This window comes from Malaclemys terrapin, chromosome 8, assembly GCF_027887155.1.
Source record: "Malaclemys terrapin pileata isolate rMalTer1 chromosome 8, rMalTer1.hap1, whole genome shotgun sequence".
Classification (NCBI taxonomy): domain Eukaryota; kingdom Metazoa; phylum Chordata; order Testudines; family Emydidae; genus Malaclemys; species Malaclemys terrapin.
In genome coordinates, this window is record NC_071512.1 from 73566664 (window position 1) to 73584994 (window position 18331).

Sequence of the window (18331 nt, forward strand, 5' to 3'; positions counted from 1 at the left end):
GGGTGACCAATGGAGATGAGCACACAGATCCTTCTCCACTGCAACCACTTGTGCTAGGACCAATACGGTTCCAGCCCATGCACTCTCGTGACCCCAGCGAATGCTCCCTGTTGGCATCACCATGGGCACCAAAAGGGGAATGGGAGAAAGGAGAGCCATATCTCTGCCACTCTTCACAGCTCCATGCCAGCTGGCAGAGATGACCAGCTGCACAGGGGAGCTTTTATTGCTCCCTTCTATGACTTAAGAAGGAGCAACCTTCCTTGTGCGTGCGCCTATTGGAGACATTATTCACTTACTTAGAATTTTTCTTAGCAAGCTGAATTGAGCCTAATGCCACCTAATGGCAAGGAATGGTTATTAATTAGCTGCCAAGTCTGTTTAATTGGGATGCTTGGAGGTGATTAAGCAGTGCTGAAAGAAAGATATCCCGTCTTTGTGATGCTCAGAAGCTGTGGGTGCGGTATCTCCCCTCAAAGGATCATTGCCAGTGCTGGCTCAGCAATGCAAAACTGCTGTTTTAACCTTAGGGCTGAATACATTTATCCTTAGAATGCTAAGATGAAGTGTTTTTATTATGATTTAATTGGGAGGTGTAAGTATTGAGGTAGCCATACATGCAATGCATATTTGAACATGTGGACAGATCTGTTCTCACTAGCATGCCATCTAACCAGAATGCCTGGGTTTAAATTTCTTATGAGAAATTTTGCTGACCTTTTGTGACCATATGACTATATCTTGATCACTCAGTATGTCAACAATATGTACAATAAACACAGGCGAGAGCGCATTCGAAAAAGGATAGAAAGCAGTTTAGCTCCAAATTTTACTGAAATCAAGCATCTGAATATATGTTCCCATCAGACCTTTCCCACTATTACACTTCAGTTGCCTGGAAGTAGATGTTTGTTTATTTCAGATGCAAATGACATGATCACACATCTGAGTTTCAGTAAGTAGTACAATATAATAGCAGTTGAACAAAAGAAATGTGAAAATATGTTTAATGTGATTTCTGTAAAAATACATATTGTAGGTATTACAGAACCCAGATATTGATAAGAATCAAGAAGACCCTTTACAACAAAACTCCTTCAAAGCACACCTCGTTAGGTTCTTCTCCTGGATAACACGAATGAACCGTTTCGAACATCTTCACATAAGGCAATAAACGTATGTGCGCAGAAGCGCACTTGTGTGTTGGAGTGTGGCTTTAAAGCAAAGGCAGATATAATGTATGTCAGCCTTCTGTGCAGGTTTAGAACTTTGCAAGAAGTAGCATTTCACTGAGGGATTACTTGCTGTGTTCTCTAAAAATGCCTCTCTTTCCTGTAGAACCAGGAGATATTCTTTTGTGTTGGAACTTAAATATGGGAGAGCTAACTTTCTGTGACTACAGAATTTTTCTGAATTGCTCCTTTTTAATTTTTATATTAACTTTAATTTAAACTCCACCATTCTAGACAGTGTAGGAATTTTTTTTAAAGTGTCTTGAAAAGAGAAATTTTGTTGCATAAATGGCTATTTTTAAGTATTCACAACTCTAGAAAAGACTGTTTTTATGGAATAGAAAAGAGTATGTCCTACTCTAAAATGTGAAATCTGTGTAAAGGAAAATACAAAAGATAAGTAAGGGGATGTAGAATTTTTCATGTACAACATGCACTTGATCAGTCTGTAGCAGGTTATAAATCAAAATTAAATACATAAAAACATGCTACAAAACATGGGATTTTTTCCCCAGAAACCTGCACTCAAGGTTTAACTTTTAGCATTTCACTTTTCTAATTTTTATTGGTTTGAAGGAATAATTACAAAGCATGAAGTCTTTAAAATCTTCTCTTCCCGCTTCCACAGACGTCACACTGTCAATTTAAAATAACACAAAACAGTGTACCAATGTGTAAAACTACTAAAGTTTAACAGAACCCAACTGTATCCTAATTCTTTTGAACACTGAGTGGTATAACTATTTCCCATGGAGTTTGAGGATTTGAGCTCTCATGCATGTATTTTTGCTTGTCTGTTGCATCCGTGTGTGCCTTTGCTGGCGTTGTTGCAAATTTCATACACTGAATTGTCTGTCATAATAAAGCTAAACTGAAGTAAAAGGACATGGTAAAGCAACTGAAGAGTCATTTATTCTAGAGGGAGTCTATTTTTTCTCTAAATACCATCCTTCCTCAGAATCTATGTCTGAGAACACTATATATGAAAACACGAAGAGTGCCACACTTGCACGCATCAATACCAGTCAGTCCTGGCACAAGTAAGTCATTACTTTTTGATCCATTTAAAATGGCATCTTGCAAAATCCATTGACAATAACTGGGCAAGTTTTAAGGATGTTCACAAGATCAACCTCTCCATAACCGGAGGCGATCCTAAGTTAGCAGATCTTGCTGAGGATCTTGTGCAGGAATTCCTTTGCAGTAGGATACCCTTTGCCCTAAGACCACACAGATGCACCCATGTGTGTGATCTAGGGGTTTGGTGACCAGCTGGTTTTTAGAGGTAGGAGGCTGAAACTACTGTCATTGGCATTCTCTTCTCCTTAAGCAGTAGGTAGCCACTCCTAAAGTACACACACACACACACACACACACACACACACACACCCTCTCCCTCAGAAAGGGGGATTATGCACAGGATCTATGGTTTTGGAAGGCCATAATGCCTGCTTCCTCCACGCTCCCAAGGAAAAAGATGTCCATGAAACTCAATGTTGACCACCAGTCTGGGTTCCACTAACCCCTCCATTGGATACTTTTGTGGAAGAGCATTGTATCTCTAGAGTGAAAATCTAGCCAATTTCAAAACAATGAGCTAAGCAGTTTCAGGTTCTACACCTTCTACACCGGGGGCATCAGAGTGCCCCTGCCAGCGTATGTTCTTTAAAATGTTTCCTTTTCTCTGTTGCTATGTGAAAAATCCACATAAACAACAGTAGAAACTGAATATTAATGTAAAGTATCATTAAGTATGCAAAGGGTAAAATGTTCAAAATTACCTAAGTCCCGTTTTCTGAAAATGTTACCTAAAGAAAAAACAGAGTAAATATTTCTTTCGCTAATCTCTTTCAATTAGGCATTTGTTATAACAATAGATAAACAATTTTTAGACAGCAATCAGATTGACTGTATCATTTTTCAGGTCTAAATAGGTGTCAATATAAATACAGTGGGCCAAATTTTGTAATCCCCTGCAACTGCTTTGGGTTCAGTGGGGTGGCACAAGCATAACTGAGAGCAGAATTTGGCCCAGTAAGTAAATAGTTCCCTGAGCTTCATCTGAATATGTTGTTTTCCATTTAAGAAATCTAATTTTATTTCTCTTTTGTGATGACAGTCCAGAAATCTTTGCCAAGTATTAACACTGTTAAACTCTGAAAACTTCTTCACATCAAGTTCTGTAGTAATCAAAATGATCATTAGAGAAAGTAATTTGCTAGCAGACGTTTAATCAATTGTCATTTGTTTAAAGCATCTTTGTTATGTTTTTGAGTAAAATTAAAATAGAGACTTTACAGAAATCCAAAGTTCCACTAATACAAAAGCTTTTCTTTTTTATTCCAATATTTTTTAAAAAATCATAATAGAAAACATGGGTTATTTCCCCTCCCCCCACCAAATAAAACATAGTTATGTCCCTTTGCTGTGCTTTGAGGCCAGGAACAAAGTCACCAGAATGACTGGGGTTAGAGATAGAGGGACATAGGGTGTAATGGTAGGATGTTCCATCTCTCCACTTCCAATCGGTAACTACTACATTCCCTTCCATAAAGTGCCCCTATCCCCATAGGAGACCGGTCTAGAGGAAGAGCTAAGGAATCAGCACTTTAAGCAGCACCTTTCCTCCCTTGCATGGATTAAATTCCTTCTAAAAAGTAAGGATGGTGCAATATGAATGACCCTTATGTGAGCTCTGAACCCCGTCACATGAATCAGAAAACCAGCCCACAGCCTGAGAGCAATTGAGAACACAGTTAGGAATGTTACTGGCAAAGGGAGATGATTCTGGAAGGGGCACTGAAGAGAGTCAGACAAAGGGTACGTCTTCACTATCCGCCGTATCGGCGGGTAGCAATCCATTTATCCTGGATCGATATATCGCGTCTCGTTAAGACACGATATATCGATCCCCGAACGTGCTCACCATCGATTCCGGAACTCCACCAGAGCGAGCGGCGGTAGTGCAGTCGATGGGGGAGTCGTGGCCGTCGATCCCGCGCCGTGTGGACCCCAGGTAATTCGATCCAAGATACTTTGACTTCAGCTACGCTATTTGCGTAGCTGAAGTTGCGTATCTTGGATCGATCCCCCCGCTAGTGTAGACCAGACCTAAGTGACAGTAGGGTAAGGCGTGTACAGTCTTTCATATCCTTTACCCATTTTTCTTGCCTTGCACTGTCTCCACGTTACTTGTGGTCCTACTGCTGGGAGATATGAGAAGGTGGCAAGAGAAAAGATGTGATCCTACAGCAATACACCAAAATCTGCAGTACTTCCAGCTTAAATTTTCTTCCATGCATTTTCACATGGAAGGAGATGCGTAGGGCCCTATAGCAATAGGGCTGTGTTTCATTTTGTCTGTTTAAAATATGTTTCCCAATGGTGGCTTAAACAATTCCTTAGAAAAGAGATTGTATATTGAAGACAATAGGAGTTGAGAACAGTTGGTACCACAGAGTAGGCTTTCAGTGCCTTGCAGAATCCCACCATTAGGAACCAAATGCAAACACTTCAGCAGGTGTATAAATGAGACTCACATGAGTCAAGTTACCCACCTGCGTAAGTGTTTGCATGAGCAGGTTCAGACTGGAGCATGACAATGGACAGCATAATTATTCTGGACGCTACAGTTTTTTTTACTGTGTAGTGTTTTAAGTAAAAAGTGAAGTAAAACCTGTTACATATACACACACATTCTTAAAGAATACACTTGTTGAAGGAAGCAACAGAAGAACATTGCAAATGATGCTGCAATGGGTCTGAAGAAGTAATTTTTAATATGTTCTATAAACTAGTGAATTCTAGCATTTCACTACTTCATTCCATGCCATCTGGCTCACAGGGAGCAATTAAACTTAAAAAGAAATGCAACATTAAAATTGTATTAACACTAAAACAGAATACTATCAGCTGTCAGGCAGCAGTTTGCATTCCCAGAAATTTAGCTTTTAATTATAAATAAGACAGCAATAAAACGACAACTAATTTAATTATTCAAATTGTTATTAAATGAAAAATGCATTAAAAGCTAAAATGTTGTAGAACTATACCACTGAGTTACTTTGTTCACTGTACTTATGTATACAATTTTTGCACTATTTAAAAAAAGATTTGCTATGGGAAGGGATGGACAGCATTGCAATTAGAAACATTTTTATTTACATTGTACTACAAAACTCTCCAAGCATAAGAATGTTTCAAAAGCCAAAAATAGGAATAATCTTTGTTATGATGATTATACATAGCTAACTGTGTGTTTGTGTTTGATTTTTTTTTTTTTTAAACTTACAGAACCACATCACGGCCTTTGCAGAAGTCACATGATGATGAAGCTGCTGTGTATTCACTACACTGGACATCATCTCTTTTCACAGTCCACTCATAATAACTGAAGTGTATTGAAAATAAGAGAGTAAAAATTGTCTGATTTATAACTTGATTTTTAGAACATTAAAACTACATCAACATTTGAAAACTACTTCTTAAATATTAAAAGTTCAATTTACTTTCCAACAAAAGCATTGCACCATTATTTATGTATTTATTTATGGGGGCGGGGGGAGGGAAGGAATCTGAACTTTAGTCATGTTTGTATGACAATGCCCTCTCTAGCCTTTTTTGGCTATTTATCATTTTAATTATTCATATATCTATTCAGCAGTACATCATTTTCTGATCGATTGATTTTAAAATCTGAGTTTTTAATTCAGCGTGACATTGTTTCCATTTGAGCAGATTTCAGTGTATGACTTTTTTTAAAAATTATGTTCTGTACTAAAATGCTGTTTGCTCATTACATTATGCTGTATTTCACTTAAGATACCATTCATACCATATGTTACATATAAGACTGGTGCTTCTGCTTTTGAAGAGAAAAAAATGTCAATTTTTACTGTAATAAGTATTGTATCATAATTAAAAGTTTATTTGGATATTTTCCTGACTTAAGTGTAGTCCAGTGGTTGATATGTAGTTCCTGAATGTCTTGGATGATGTACCTTGTAGCTAGGATAAAGGACATGAGAAAATATAGAAATTCTGGCCATTGGTATATATCCTTTTTTAGTAATGATTTCTCACTCTGAGTTAAGGGCTCCATTCTTAGTCCCAGGATATCTTAATTCTTTCTGTAACTAACATGAGAAGTACAGCTATTGCAGATCACTGAAACTACATGGAGTCTATATTCTCCCTCTGAGTATGTGTTATGCATCTCAGGGCATCCAGCTGGCATGCTGGAAGTGTATGTGTCAAGGTGAATGGGGGAAAAGGAGAAGGGGAAACTAGTTTAACAAGCAATTTACATATTTCTGTACCCTATGTTTTTGTTTCAGTGAATTTGTGGGAAAAGTGGCTGCGTAAATGTAATCATAGACATCTTGGTCCAAATTGCTCAAGATATTTAGGTACTGCTGAGTTCAGGATTGTCAATGATCTTTTGGCTCCTATGTGCCTAAATCCCTTTTGAAAATGAGATTTGGGTTCCTAAATCAGTTAGGTGTTAAAATGCTGGGTGCAGCACCTAAATACCTGTAAACATCTGGTCCCTTTAGCTAACATGACCAGAATTTATATAATCAAGCATAAGGGGGTCTGATTGACCTTGGGAGCATAACAGGGGACATATTTCAAATTTTCCAACAATTGCTGTAGTGTGTAATCGAGAACCTGACTTGTCTTTAACTTCATGCATTCATATCTCCTTTTTCCACTTATTACTGTTCACAATCATATCAAACCTACCCATTGGAAAGGCAATCCAGCTCTCCATTAATGCTGAAGTTGGCCCATATAGAGGTGGAGAGCCCAAAAGGGTTTGCAACTGCTTGATAGAGTGTATGCTTGACCTATCTCTGAAGACTTAGCTTTCGCAACTGCAGATATAATGCTACAGTTATTCACACATCAAGAATAGCAGTGTTGGTAGATCTGTTGAGACAAGCAGAGCATGCCAAGCCTCACATTTTCCACACGATTAGTGCCTATGCACTAACCAGTGGTGGAGGCTGCCCAACCTATTACAAAAAAAAGTGATGTCAAGTGTACATTATATGTTTATTGACCAAATGAAGGGAAAGTATAGGTTTAAAGGGAATGTCCATTTAATCTCTACTTTAATAACCTAAACACTGCCTGGAGGACAGAGCAGGATCACAGTGTGAATATTATTTGAGTAGACCAGAGAACGGAACTTATCCAGCTAAACTGAAAATCCAGAATAAAGATGCATGGACGTGGAAAAAAGCAAGCACCACAATGCTACTTACACTATTGAAAACAGTGTTCATTAAAATATCAATTGTTTAAAAAACTGTAGTATTTTTCAAATGTGTGTACCACCCTGCTAAATACAAGAGCCAACCCACTAAAAATTGCTCTATGTGCAGCTTTAAGTGAAATCTTCACTTTTTTTTTTTTTTTTTTTTGGCATGGTATTGATCCTGCAGCTTTTATTTAATATTACCAAGAGGCTCTTTTATGTTGAGATTTTTTTCAGCATATTGTGTATATTCAACTTGTAACTGGGTCTCTCTCTCTCCCTCTCAGGGATCTATGCCAGTCAAGTATTTGGGTTAAAATTGATCAGATGTTTTTGTTGTGAACTGACAGTGGATAAACAAAAAGCAACACTCTCCTGTGTACTGTATTTTTATTTTTCATTTGTAGGCACAGTATTTTTTAGACAAATGATCTGGGACAGTAGGCAGTTGATAGTCTACAAGTAAATAAGATGAGCAGAGTAATTTAAAAGTTGATGTTGACTGACTGTCTTCATTATTATAGGATGCACTAGAATTCCATGATGTACCTCCACAGTATTTAACTAGTCTTCATCTACTGTGTACAGCAGAGGGGCTGGTCTTATTGCACTTTAGGTAGCAGTTGATAAACTTGCCCACCACTTACCATGTCATTGATCTGTTTCTTTACCCCGGGGGCTTTCTTTTAGAATTTTAGAAGTACATGGTACCATGCAGCACTGAGGATTCCACATTGAGTAGCTGTCATGACCCTCCTGGAAAATATATTAGCTAGGCCAGTGCTGTTCCCAGTAAAATATGACTATAAAATGCAACTATTTTCATGAACTCTTGATGGGCCTGTTTTGATTATGGTGCAGAACACTCCAGTGCAGCAACCCTACTTGTACGTTTTAAAGAAGAGATGCCTAAAATGCAGAAACCAGCTCTGATGCTATACTTAGATGATTAGATTTTTATCAGAAAATGTCGGCAAACATTGATTTCACCAAACACATACAAACCAATGGAAACCTATCTCGATCCAGAATCAAAATTTACAGCTATGCAAAGGAAGAACGACACTGCTTGAGAACTTAGCGTTTGATTTAAGGATCATTATTTATATGTTTTGATATGTGATGTTGACAATTTTGAGCTTCAACAGTTATAAACCTTAACTTTTTGAATCTCAACATCTATCATGAAATAATTATTGTCTGGTGTCCCTCCCCCCATAATTTTCCCCAAATGTGAAAACTTATATAAATTAAAATGTAAAAAATGCTTAAAAATAAACATCCATCAAAATTGTATTTAAAAAAATCAAATTCTGCCAAGTTTATATATGCTCTGCTGTATCCCTACATGGTGAAATTCATAAGGCATATGGGGACACCAGCTGGGCTCATATCCACACCATTTTAGATGGCTTGATATGTATTCTGCAGTTTGTTTGTAATCATGAAATGCATAAGACATACGCAGACAGCATCTGGACTCTCATCTATTCAGCTTGTAAAAATGTTCATTTTTAACAATATATATTAAAAGGGACTAATGTTACAATTTTTCAGCTGCAATTTGCTTTGCTATTTGTTGCTTTTTCCTAATTCTACGGCTTTCTGGGATCCTTGCAAGTGCAGCAATGTGCTTGTCTGTCTATTGTCACATTCTGCTAACAGGAAGCTTTTTGCAGTCTAGCAAGTATTTAATTTTGGTATTTCTGTGGTCTGTCAGCAGAAAGTCGGGGCAATACATTTTATGGACAGATAACACTCCTCTACAGCCAAAATGCTTCTGAAATAAATGTAGCCGAACTTTACTAATTCTGGGTCACTGAGAACGAAAATGATGCTTAAAATTGTTGATTGGCTCTAGTTTTCAAGATATGCTATTGGGTCAGTATATACGACCCTTGACTTGGGAATGGCGGAGGATAAGTGAGTTATAAAGGGAAGGGATCTCAATTTAAACCAGAAATGACTAAAATACATCTTTGACTGGATCTACGAATAAATCTATGACTGGGTTTGGACAGTACTTGCTTTTTAGGCAAAACAATGAATGATGCAATCTGAAGCTGGTATTGCGTCATACATGATATGAATTGCATCATGTTATTCCTAGAAGTCATGGATGATGCAATCATAACAAAGCTTACATCACTCTGCTGAACAAATTGCCCTAGATCAGCTCTAGAAATCATACAGTGTCGTGCTCTCTTATTTGTCAGTGTTTGATTTTGCAAAGGGACACATCTCTATTTAGCCAAAGTGAGCAGAGATGCCTCGTACTTGTGTGAACAGTGCAGATAACTTCTGCTATATTTGTGGTGAAGTGACTTTTGCATCACAAAAGCGCAGTATAACCACTATGGTTAAGAAAGCCTATCACCTTTATTTTGGCTGCAAAATTGGAGATCAGGACAAGGGGTGGGCCCCACACATATGCTGCAACACTTGTGCAACAAATCTTTGCCAGTGGTTGAACAGGAAAAGGAAATCTATGCCTTTTGCAGTGCCAATGATTTGGAGAGAGCCAACAGATCATACCAGCAATTGTTACTTCTGCATGGTGCCTCCAGTTGGGAAAGGTGTGTCAAAGAAGAACAAGTGGATTGTGCATTATCCAAACATTCTATCAGCTATACGCCCAGAACCCCACGGAGAAGGACTGCCGGTTCCTGATGCACCAGAATCATTCTCATTTGAGTCAGACAAGGAAGAGGAAGAGGATGAAACTTCTGGTCCTGAACCATCAATGTCACAGGACCCACATTTTCTCCCATCCTCCTCCTCTGAACCACACCTCATAACACAAGGTGAACTGAATGACCTTGTCAGGGATTTGGAACTACCCAAGAGTAAGGCAGAGCTGTTGGGCTCCAGACTACAGCAGTGGAATCTCCTGGCAGGTGATGTTAGGGTTTCCATGTTCCGTGACTGTCAAAAGGATCTTGTCCCATTCTTCTTCATGGAAGGTGATCTTGTAGCCTGCAACAACATCGACGGTGTGATGGCAGCCCTCAACATCGTTCACGAGCCAGATGAGTGGAGACTGTTCATTGATTCATCGAAGAAGAGTCTTAAAGCTGTTTTACTGCATAATGGCAATGTTTTGCCATCAATTCCAGTTGGTCATGCAGTCCATATGAAGGAAACCTATGACAACATGAAACAACTTTTGAGGTGCATAAACTATGACCAACATCAGTGGCAGCTTTGTGGCGATTTGAAGGTTGTTGCTCTCTTGCTTGGTCTGCAGACTGGATACACAAAGTACTGCTGTTTACTCTGTGAATGGGATAGTCGTGCAAGAGAATCCCAGTACATCAAGAAAGACTGGCCACTCCAACAGTCATTGGAGCCTGGGAGGAAAAGTGTTCAGCATCCACCACTTGTTGAATCAAGGAAGATTTTGTTACCACCCTTACACATCAAGCTGGGTCCGATGAAGAACTTTGTCAAGGCCATTGACAAAACACAAGCAGCTTTCAAGTACCTCTGTGGAAAATTTCCAAGGTTAAGTGAAGCTAAGATAAAGGAAGGTGACTTTGTTGGTCCTCAGATTCGTGAACTTCTTCGAGATGAAGCATTTGACCTTGCACTGCGGCAAGGAAAAGACAGCATGGAAAACCTTCCAGTTAGTGGCAATAAATTTTCTCAGAAACAACAAGGCAGACAACTACAGGTTGTTGGTGGAAAACCTCCTCAAGGCATACAAAAGCCTTGGTTGCAACATGACACTAAAGATACATTTTTTGCACTTTCATCTAGATTTTTTTCCACCGAACTGCGGAGCAGTGAGCAACGAGCACGGTGAGCGATTTCACCAGGACATTGCAACAATGGAGAAACGCTATCAGGGCAAATGGAGCCCATCAATGCTTGCAGACTATTGTTGGACAGTGACAAGAGATGCTCCATTTAATGAATACAAGAGACAAGCCAAGAAGCGCTGAGTAGACACTGAACAGGACTAAACTATGTACATAATAGTTTTTTGCCTTTTGTTTCATAATAAATTTTATTTATATAACCCTTTTGCTAATTTTTAAAGTGTTGCATAAACAGGACAGGTGAAATTTTATCATGTAAAGCAACCATAAACACATGAAAAGACCTAGGTTTACAATTTATGATTAAAACTCTACTACTATCTACACAATATACATAGACATAAAATGTAAAAACTTAAATGTCTTAGAAACAGTAGCCAATCAGTTGTTTTAATTGTCATATTTGAATTCAGCACATCAAAATACATAATAAATAGCACATTTTATCTCTGAAGCAGACGACTTCTCAAAAATTGTAGACCAGTGTAATGCCCACCGCCATTAGCATAATAAAGAGGAATGAGAGAGTGCTGACCTATATGACATGGGAGGCAGCAGTGAAGATGGAGGAAATGGAAAATCAGACTTACTTCTTAAAGATGCAGATGATGGATTTATTTAGGCACATGATAAACACTTACACCAGCACCCGAGCCTGGTGGGAGGAGCCCAAGTTGGCCCACCATTACAGCTGCAGTCTGCTTCATTCCCTGGCTCTCTTCAGTGGAAAAACAACAAAAAGAGACACGCTACTGTGTACTGTATTTTTTAGGAAATAAAATATTTTATCATGATTTTTTTTCAGGCCGGTGACTCCTTTTCTTTTGCCTTTAGCACTAAACTTCTCATGATCCCCTCATCATTAATCTCTCATATATAGCAACATCCAGGTTCCAGTACACAGGATTCAATGCATAGATCCCTACACACTATTGCCTTATCAGAGCTTGGGCCAAGCACCTGCGTGGAAGCCCTAGAAGCACTCCAGTATGTCCAGCATACCACTTTTGAAACCAGTCTCTTAGCTGGTGTTGGCTAGCATTGACTAGTCCCGACTACCTGTCCTCAACGGTAGCTGAAATCATCAATGCCTTCAAAGAAAGAGAGCTCCCAGACATCTTAAAGAATGCAATAGTCCAGACAAATTTGAAGAAGAGCACACTAGGTGCTAACAAAGTTGTCAACTGGTGCTCAGTTTCCAACTTCTTTTTTCTCAGCCAGGTCACTGAGACAGTAGTGATGTGATATCTAAACTCCAGTAACAACCATCATATTCCAGTGCCCTGGATCTCTGCCATTCAATTTTCAGAACAAGACATGGCGCAGAGACAACCTCCAGGGCCATACTGTTAGATCACTCAGCAGCCTTTACACTGTTGGCCATGTGGTGCTGATGACACCACACAGAGCCACTCTTTCTGTCAGAAAGGTCACCAGAGGTTCATGATGACACCTGAACATCCTTACCTAGGCCCCAAACATGTGGAGTCTCCTAAGGTTATTACTGTCAATCCTCCACTTCAATAGTCTATCAGTGACCTGCTGGGACAAACAGTGAGCAGCTAGAGACTCCATTGCCATCAGTATGTGGATGAAGCTCAAGTGTAAATCCTACTCGTCCAGTGAAACCTTCACTATCACAAAAATGTTCCACAGCCTGAAATAGCTAAGTAGATGCAGAACAGCAGCCAGCTGAAACATGCTCCAGAAAAAGCAGAAGTGATGCTTTTGGGAAGAGAAAAAATATTTTAAGGGCATTGCCAATAATCTATCACCTCCATTGACTGAAGGTGTTGGACCGTGGATAGTGAAAGCAGAGCAAAGCATCTGGCATCATGTCTCATTACTCGTAGACACACAGTACATCAGTAACAAAGAATGCTTCTTTCTGTCTTTGGCTGGCCAGAAGCTAAGCCCTCTACTCTCAAATCATTTTCTTTTTCGTATGGCTGATGTATCTGTGGTGCAATAACTATAATTTTACATTTGAATGGTTAAGCCAGATAATTGCATCTGGAGTAGAAGACTGTATTTCTGTGATGCCCCCTTTTTATTTGTGAATCGGGCATTGAGTTGCTATATGTTCCATGTAGGGCTGGCAAGTGATTAAAAAAATTAATCGCAATTAATTGCACTGTTAAACAATAGAATAATACCATTTATTTAAATATTTTGGGGTTTTTCTACATTTTCAAATATATTGCTTTCAATTACAACACAGAATACAAAGTGTACGGTGCTCATTTTATATTTATTTTTTATTACAAATATTTGCACTGTAAAAAACAAAAGAAATAGTATTTCAAGTCACCTCATACAAGTTCTGTAGTACAATCTTTTTATCATGAAAGTTGAACTTACAAACGTAGAATTTTGTACAAAAAACCTGCATTCAAAAATAAAACAATGTACAATTTTAGAGCCTACAAGTCCACTCAGACCTACTTCAGCCAATCACTCAGACAAACAAGTTTGGTTACAATTTGCAAGAAATAAAGCTGCCCACGTCTTGTTTACAATGTCACCTGAAAGTGAGAACAGGCATTCGCATGGCACTGTTGTAGCTGGCGTCACAAGATATTTACGTGCCAGATATGCTAAAGATTCATATGTCCCTTCATCTTCAACCACCATTCCATAGAACATGTGTCCTTGCTGATGACAGGTTCTGCTCGATAATGATCAAAAGCAGAACAGACCGATGCATGTTCATTTTCATCATCTGAGTCAGATGCCAGAAGGTTGATTTTCTTTTTTGGTGGTTTGGGTTCTGTAGTTTTACTCTTAAGACTTCTGAAAGCATGCTTCACACCTCTTCCCTCTGAGATTTTGGAAGGCACTTCAGATCTTAAACCTTGGGTTGAGTGCTGTAGCTATTTTTTAGAAATCTCACATTGGAACCTTCTTTGCATTTTGTCAAATCTGCAGTAAAAATGTTCTTAAAATGAACATTTGCTGGGTCATTATCAGAGACTGCTATAACATGAAATATATGGCAGAATGCAGGTAAAACAGAACAGGAGAAATACATTTCTCCCCCAAGGAGTTCAGTCACAAATCTAATTAACGCAGTATTTTTTAAACAAGCATCATCAGCATGGAAGCATGTCCTCTGGAATGGTAGCCGAAGCATGAAGGGGCATACAAATGTTTAGCATATCTGACATGTAAATACCTTGCAACGCCAGCTACAAAAGTGCCATTTGAACACCTGTTCTCACTTTCAGGTGACATTGTAAATAAGAAGCAGGTAGCAGTATCTCCCATAAATGTAAACAAAATTGTTTGTCTTAGCAATTGGCTGAAGTAGGACTGAGTGGACTTATAGCCTCTAAAGTTTTACATTGTTTTGTTTTTGAGTGGAGTTATGAAACAAAAAAAATCTACGTTTGTAAGAGACACTTTCATGGTAAAGAGATTGCACTATGGTGAATTGAAAAATACTATTTCTTTTATCATTTTTAAAGTGCAAATATTTGTAATAAAAATAATTATATAAATGAGTACTGTACACTTTGTATTCTGTGTTGTAATTTAAATCAATATATTTGAAAATGTAGAAAAACATCCAAAAATATTTAATAAGTTGTAATTGGTATTCGATTGTTTAACAGTGCGATTAATCACAATTCATTTTTTTAATCGTGATCAATTTTTTTGAGTTAATCATGTGAGTTAACTGCGATTAATCGACAGCCCTAGTTCTATGGTCTGTTCTGGGTGACCACAGTCGCACAATGGAGAGTCTTTAATTTTCCATTTGTGCAGCAAGTATCCACGTCTGCCATGGTTTGTGCAGATACGATTTAGGGTTGCCCATGGGTACTCCCAAATGAGAAACTATTAATCGATCCATGCTTTCATCACCCCCTGAATGGAGCTGGACAACTGCAAAATACTTGTTGTGCATAGTCACTTCTTACTGGCTACACCAGGGCAGCACCTAGTAGCCTGCCTCCTAAGCAACTAAGTCAACAAAATAATCACACCCAAGTTCTGCAAACTCCAATGACTTCAACTGGACTGAATTCAAAGAATTGGTCTTAATCTACATGACTGCTCTCAAATGGCAGGGATCTGGTTACCTCCTACTGCCTTCACCATCTATGATCCACTGAGATAGATGAGGCAGCAGAGGAGATCAAGTTAAAACGTTTGAGTCCGGGGTCAGAGAGCTCTCCAGTGGCATCATTCTGATGCTGGAACTCTTTGTAAGAGGAGATTCAGATTGAGCCCAAACCTGACAGTGTTCAGCTCTAAATAGATAACCTTGTTCTTTGATAAAGCCTCCCCAAATAACAATTATGAAGAGAGAGGGGGAGAAGGAAGAGGAACACCTAGTGTATTGTTGGCTACTTTTAACATAACTGCATTTCCACTGAGATACCCAGATGCCAGGCACCTTAGAAGTGACTCATGTAAACAGATATCCTGAAAATGAAAGCAGGCATTTCTGTGATTTTATTATAAAAGAAAAACTGAAGCCATGAAGAGACATTATCAAAAGGAGAGTGAGAGATGAGGAGAAATTCACAAAGTTCACAAAGCCATAGGAACTGCGAGAAGTAAATGAACTAATTTCAGAGAGACTTGCTGTACTTTATCTAATACAGCATAGAAAGCCAGTAGTTTGGCAGAAAACATTTCTTTAGTCTTGAAATTGCATCAGAAGAATAGAATTGCTTCTATTAGCCAGCTGTTCTGCTGCTAAATTGTCTGCTGTTACAGCTTATGCCACTACTGTTGCTTAAAGAAGCAGTGACTATTGCTTTCTTAGCACTGTCTATTTGCACAGTGCTAGATGACAACTTAAAGATTTCAGGCTCAAACATTCTAAAAATAGGCCTGGTGCAATGAGATCAACATGCTCATTTTAGCAAAACAAAACCACAAATGCCTTTTGGTCTTGTTTGAGACAGAAGGCTTGAATATAATCCTGCTGGGAAACACTACATATAAAACAAGACTTTGCAATTTGTCAATACGCTGTACTGCTGTAAGTAGGATGTGATGGATCTTTACAGATCATGTTGGCGACTTGCCAATTTTTTTCTGGGCAATTAGAAAAAACAGAAGTATACAGGCTTGGAGATATGCTATTCTTCTCCTCTTGCAGTGAGAGTGTGTCCTTTTGGATTTCTTTTTAAACAGATGTACAGTTTTATTCACACGGATCTCATGCAGGAGAGAACAGGAGTACTTGTGGCACCTTAGAGACTAACAAATTTATTTGAGCATAAGCCCACTTCATCGGATGCATAGAATGGAACATATAGTGAGGAGATATATATACATACAGAGAACATGAAAAGGTGGGAGTTCTCTCTGTGTGTGTGTGTGTGTGTGTGTGTGTGTGTGTGTGTGTGTGTGTGTGTGTGTGTATATATATATATATATATATATATATAATCTCCTCACTATATGTTCCATTCTATGCATCCGATGAAGTGAGCTGTAGCCCACGAAAGCTTATGCTCAAATAAATTTGTTAGTCTCTAAGGTGCCACAAGTACTCCTGTTCTTTTTGCGGATACAGACTAACACAGCTGCTACTCTGAAACCTGTCATCATGCAGGAGAGAGAGAATTTTAAGAGCCTAGACTACTCGTACTCTGCCAGTGGTGAGAATTATGTAACAGCTTTCCCATTTCGCACTGTTTTAGGAAAAAGGGCAAGGATTGTAGGTCTTGTATTGGCAATCAGTACAAGCACTTCGTATTAGAAGGTTATGTAACCATCTTTCTGACAACACTCCCACAGCAAACCTGGGGATGACAGGTTGTTTTACTTTCAATAAATACATTTCAGGTATTTCACATTTTACTTGGGGGAAAAAAGACAAACAATGTGTTTGATCTATAATTCCTTGTCAGCCTGTCAGATAGATATGCCACTGGGATTGGACACTGTAGACTACTAGCATTATTTATTTATGTTCTCCAAAACTGGAGGTAAGTTTCCTATCCAGGAATCTGACATTAGTAAGATTGCTGTCAGCTATGCACATTGAAATAACAGGTAAATATCCAACATTTTAATTTTATAACTTCTGAAGCACGGCTGAAAGCTAAAATCTGCATAATTTTACTATTAATTATTACTACAGTCTGTTCATGAAGACCATGGGCTCTTCATATGAAGAGATGAAAAACATTCTCTTAAGTAAAGCTCATTTTGAGGGATCTCTCTCATTTTACTCCAAGTTACCTACATTCCCACAAAATTTGGGGACCTCTTTCTTTCACTGTACACTATTTAAATAAAGAAGGAGGAATCCCACAGCATTTTAAGTCTCCTCAATGAGGATTTTTTTTGTATTTCCTCCATTTTAGGTCTATGTCACCCATTGTGTCTCATGTTTGGGCCTTGGCCGGATGCAGACTCCATATGTGCTGCTATAGTCAGCTGAAATCCTACTAGAATGGTCTCTCTACATGACCCACTAGAAAGGAAAGCAGTATGATCACCAGGGGAACTCAAGTTGAACTCACTTACTTGTTATGGTCAATGGGTGAAATTGAGCCCCATGCACAGGACCTGAACAAGTCCCAAAAGATACACTTAAACTTTAATGTAAAGTGTACCCACTCTAACCCAGTGTGGTTCTTGGTCTTCTAGTGACCAGGCCATGGAGAGAAGCTGAAGAATCTGCTACTGTCTCCAAGCAGCAGATGCTCATGCTTTTAAAGCCAAAGTTCAATTCCAACCATGGACTTCATTACAAGGGGTGCTCTATGTGGGGATGTGAACTGTTATGTACTTGTAATAGGGCAGCTGGCCAGCTTGTTTGCAAGGATTGACCCAGGGACCTCAGGATAAAAAAATCATGAGCCTCAACAACTTAAGCTAAAAGGCCCATCTCCATGAGCTTCAATACTCAAAAACCTCTCTGGACAAGCCACTACAAGGAAACAAAGATTGGGAAGTGTTATTTACCCCTTCACGGAACACAAGAACCACGGGTCACCCAATGAAATTAATAGGCAGCAGATTTAAAACAAACATAAGGAAATAGT

The 18331-nt window shown here is 38.7% G+C and overlaps 1 protein-coding gene across 4 annotated transcripts in view; it reads left to right on the forward strand.

Moving 5' to 3' along the window:
- The window catches only part of PLPPR5 (phospholipid phosphatase related 5), a 53749-nt gene extending 47572 nt beyond the window's left edge, over positions 1 to 6177 (forward strand). For 3 of the 4 annotated variants that reach the window (XM_054038662.1, XM_054038661.1, XM_054038663.1), the window contains 2 exons: positions 1040 to 1176; positions 5526 to 6177. In XM_054038662.1, coding sequence (XP_053894637.1) covers positions 1040 to 1174 — 135 coding nt within the window. In that variant the 3' untranslated portion in view covers positions 1175 to 1176; positions 5526 to 6177. The remainder of the gene's footprint in view (positions 1 to 1039; positions 1177 to 5525) is intronic. The other variant, XM_054038664.1, reaches the window with a different exon arrangement.
- The last annotated feature ends 12154 nt before the right edge of the window (positions 6178 to 18331 follow it).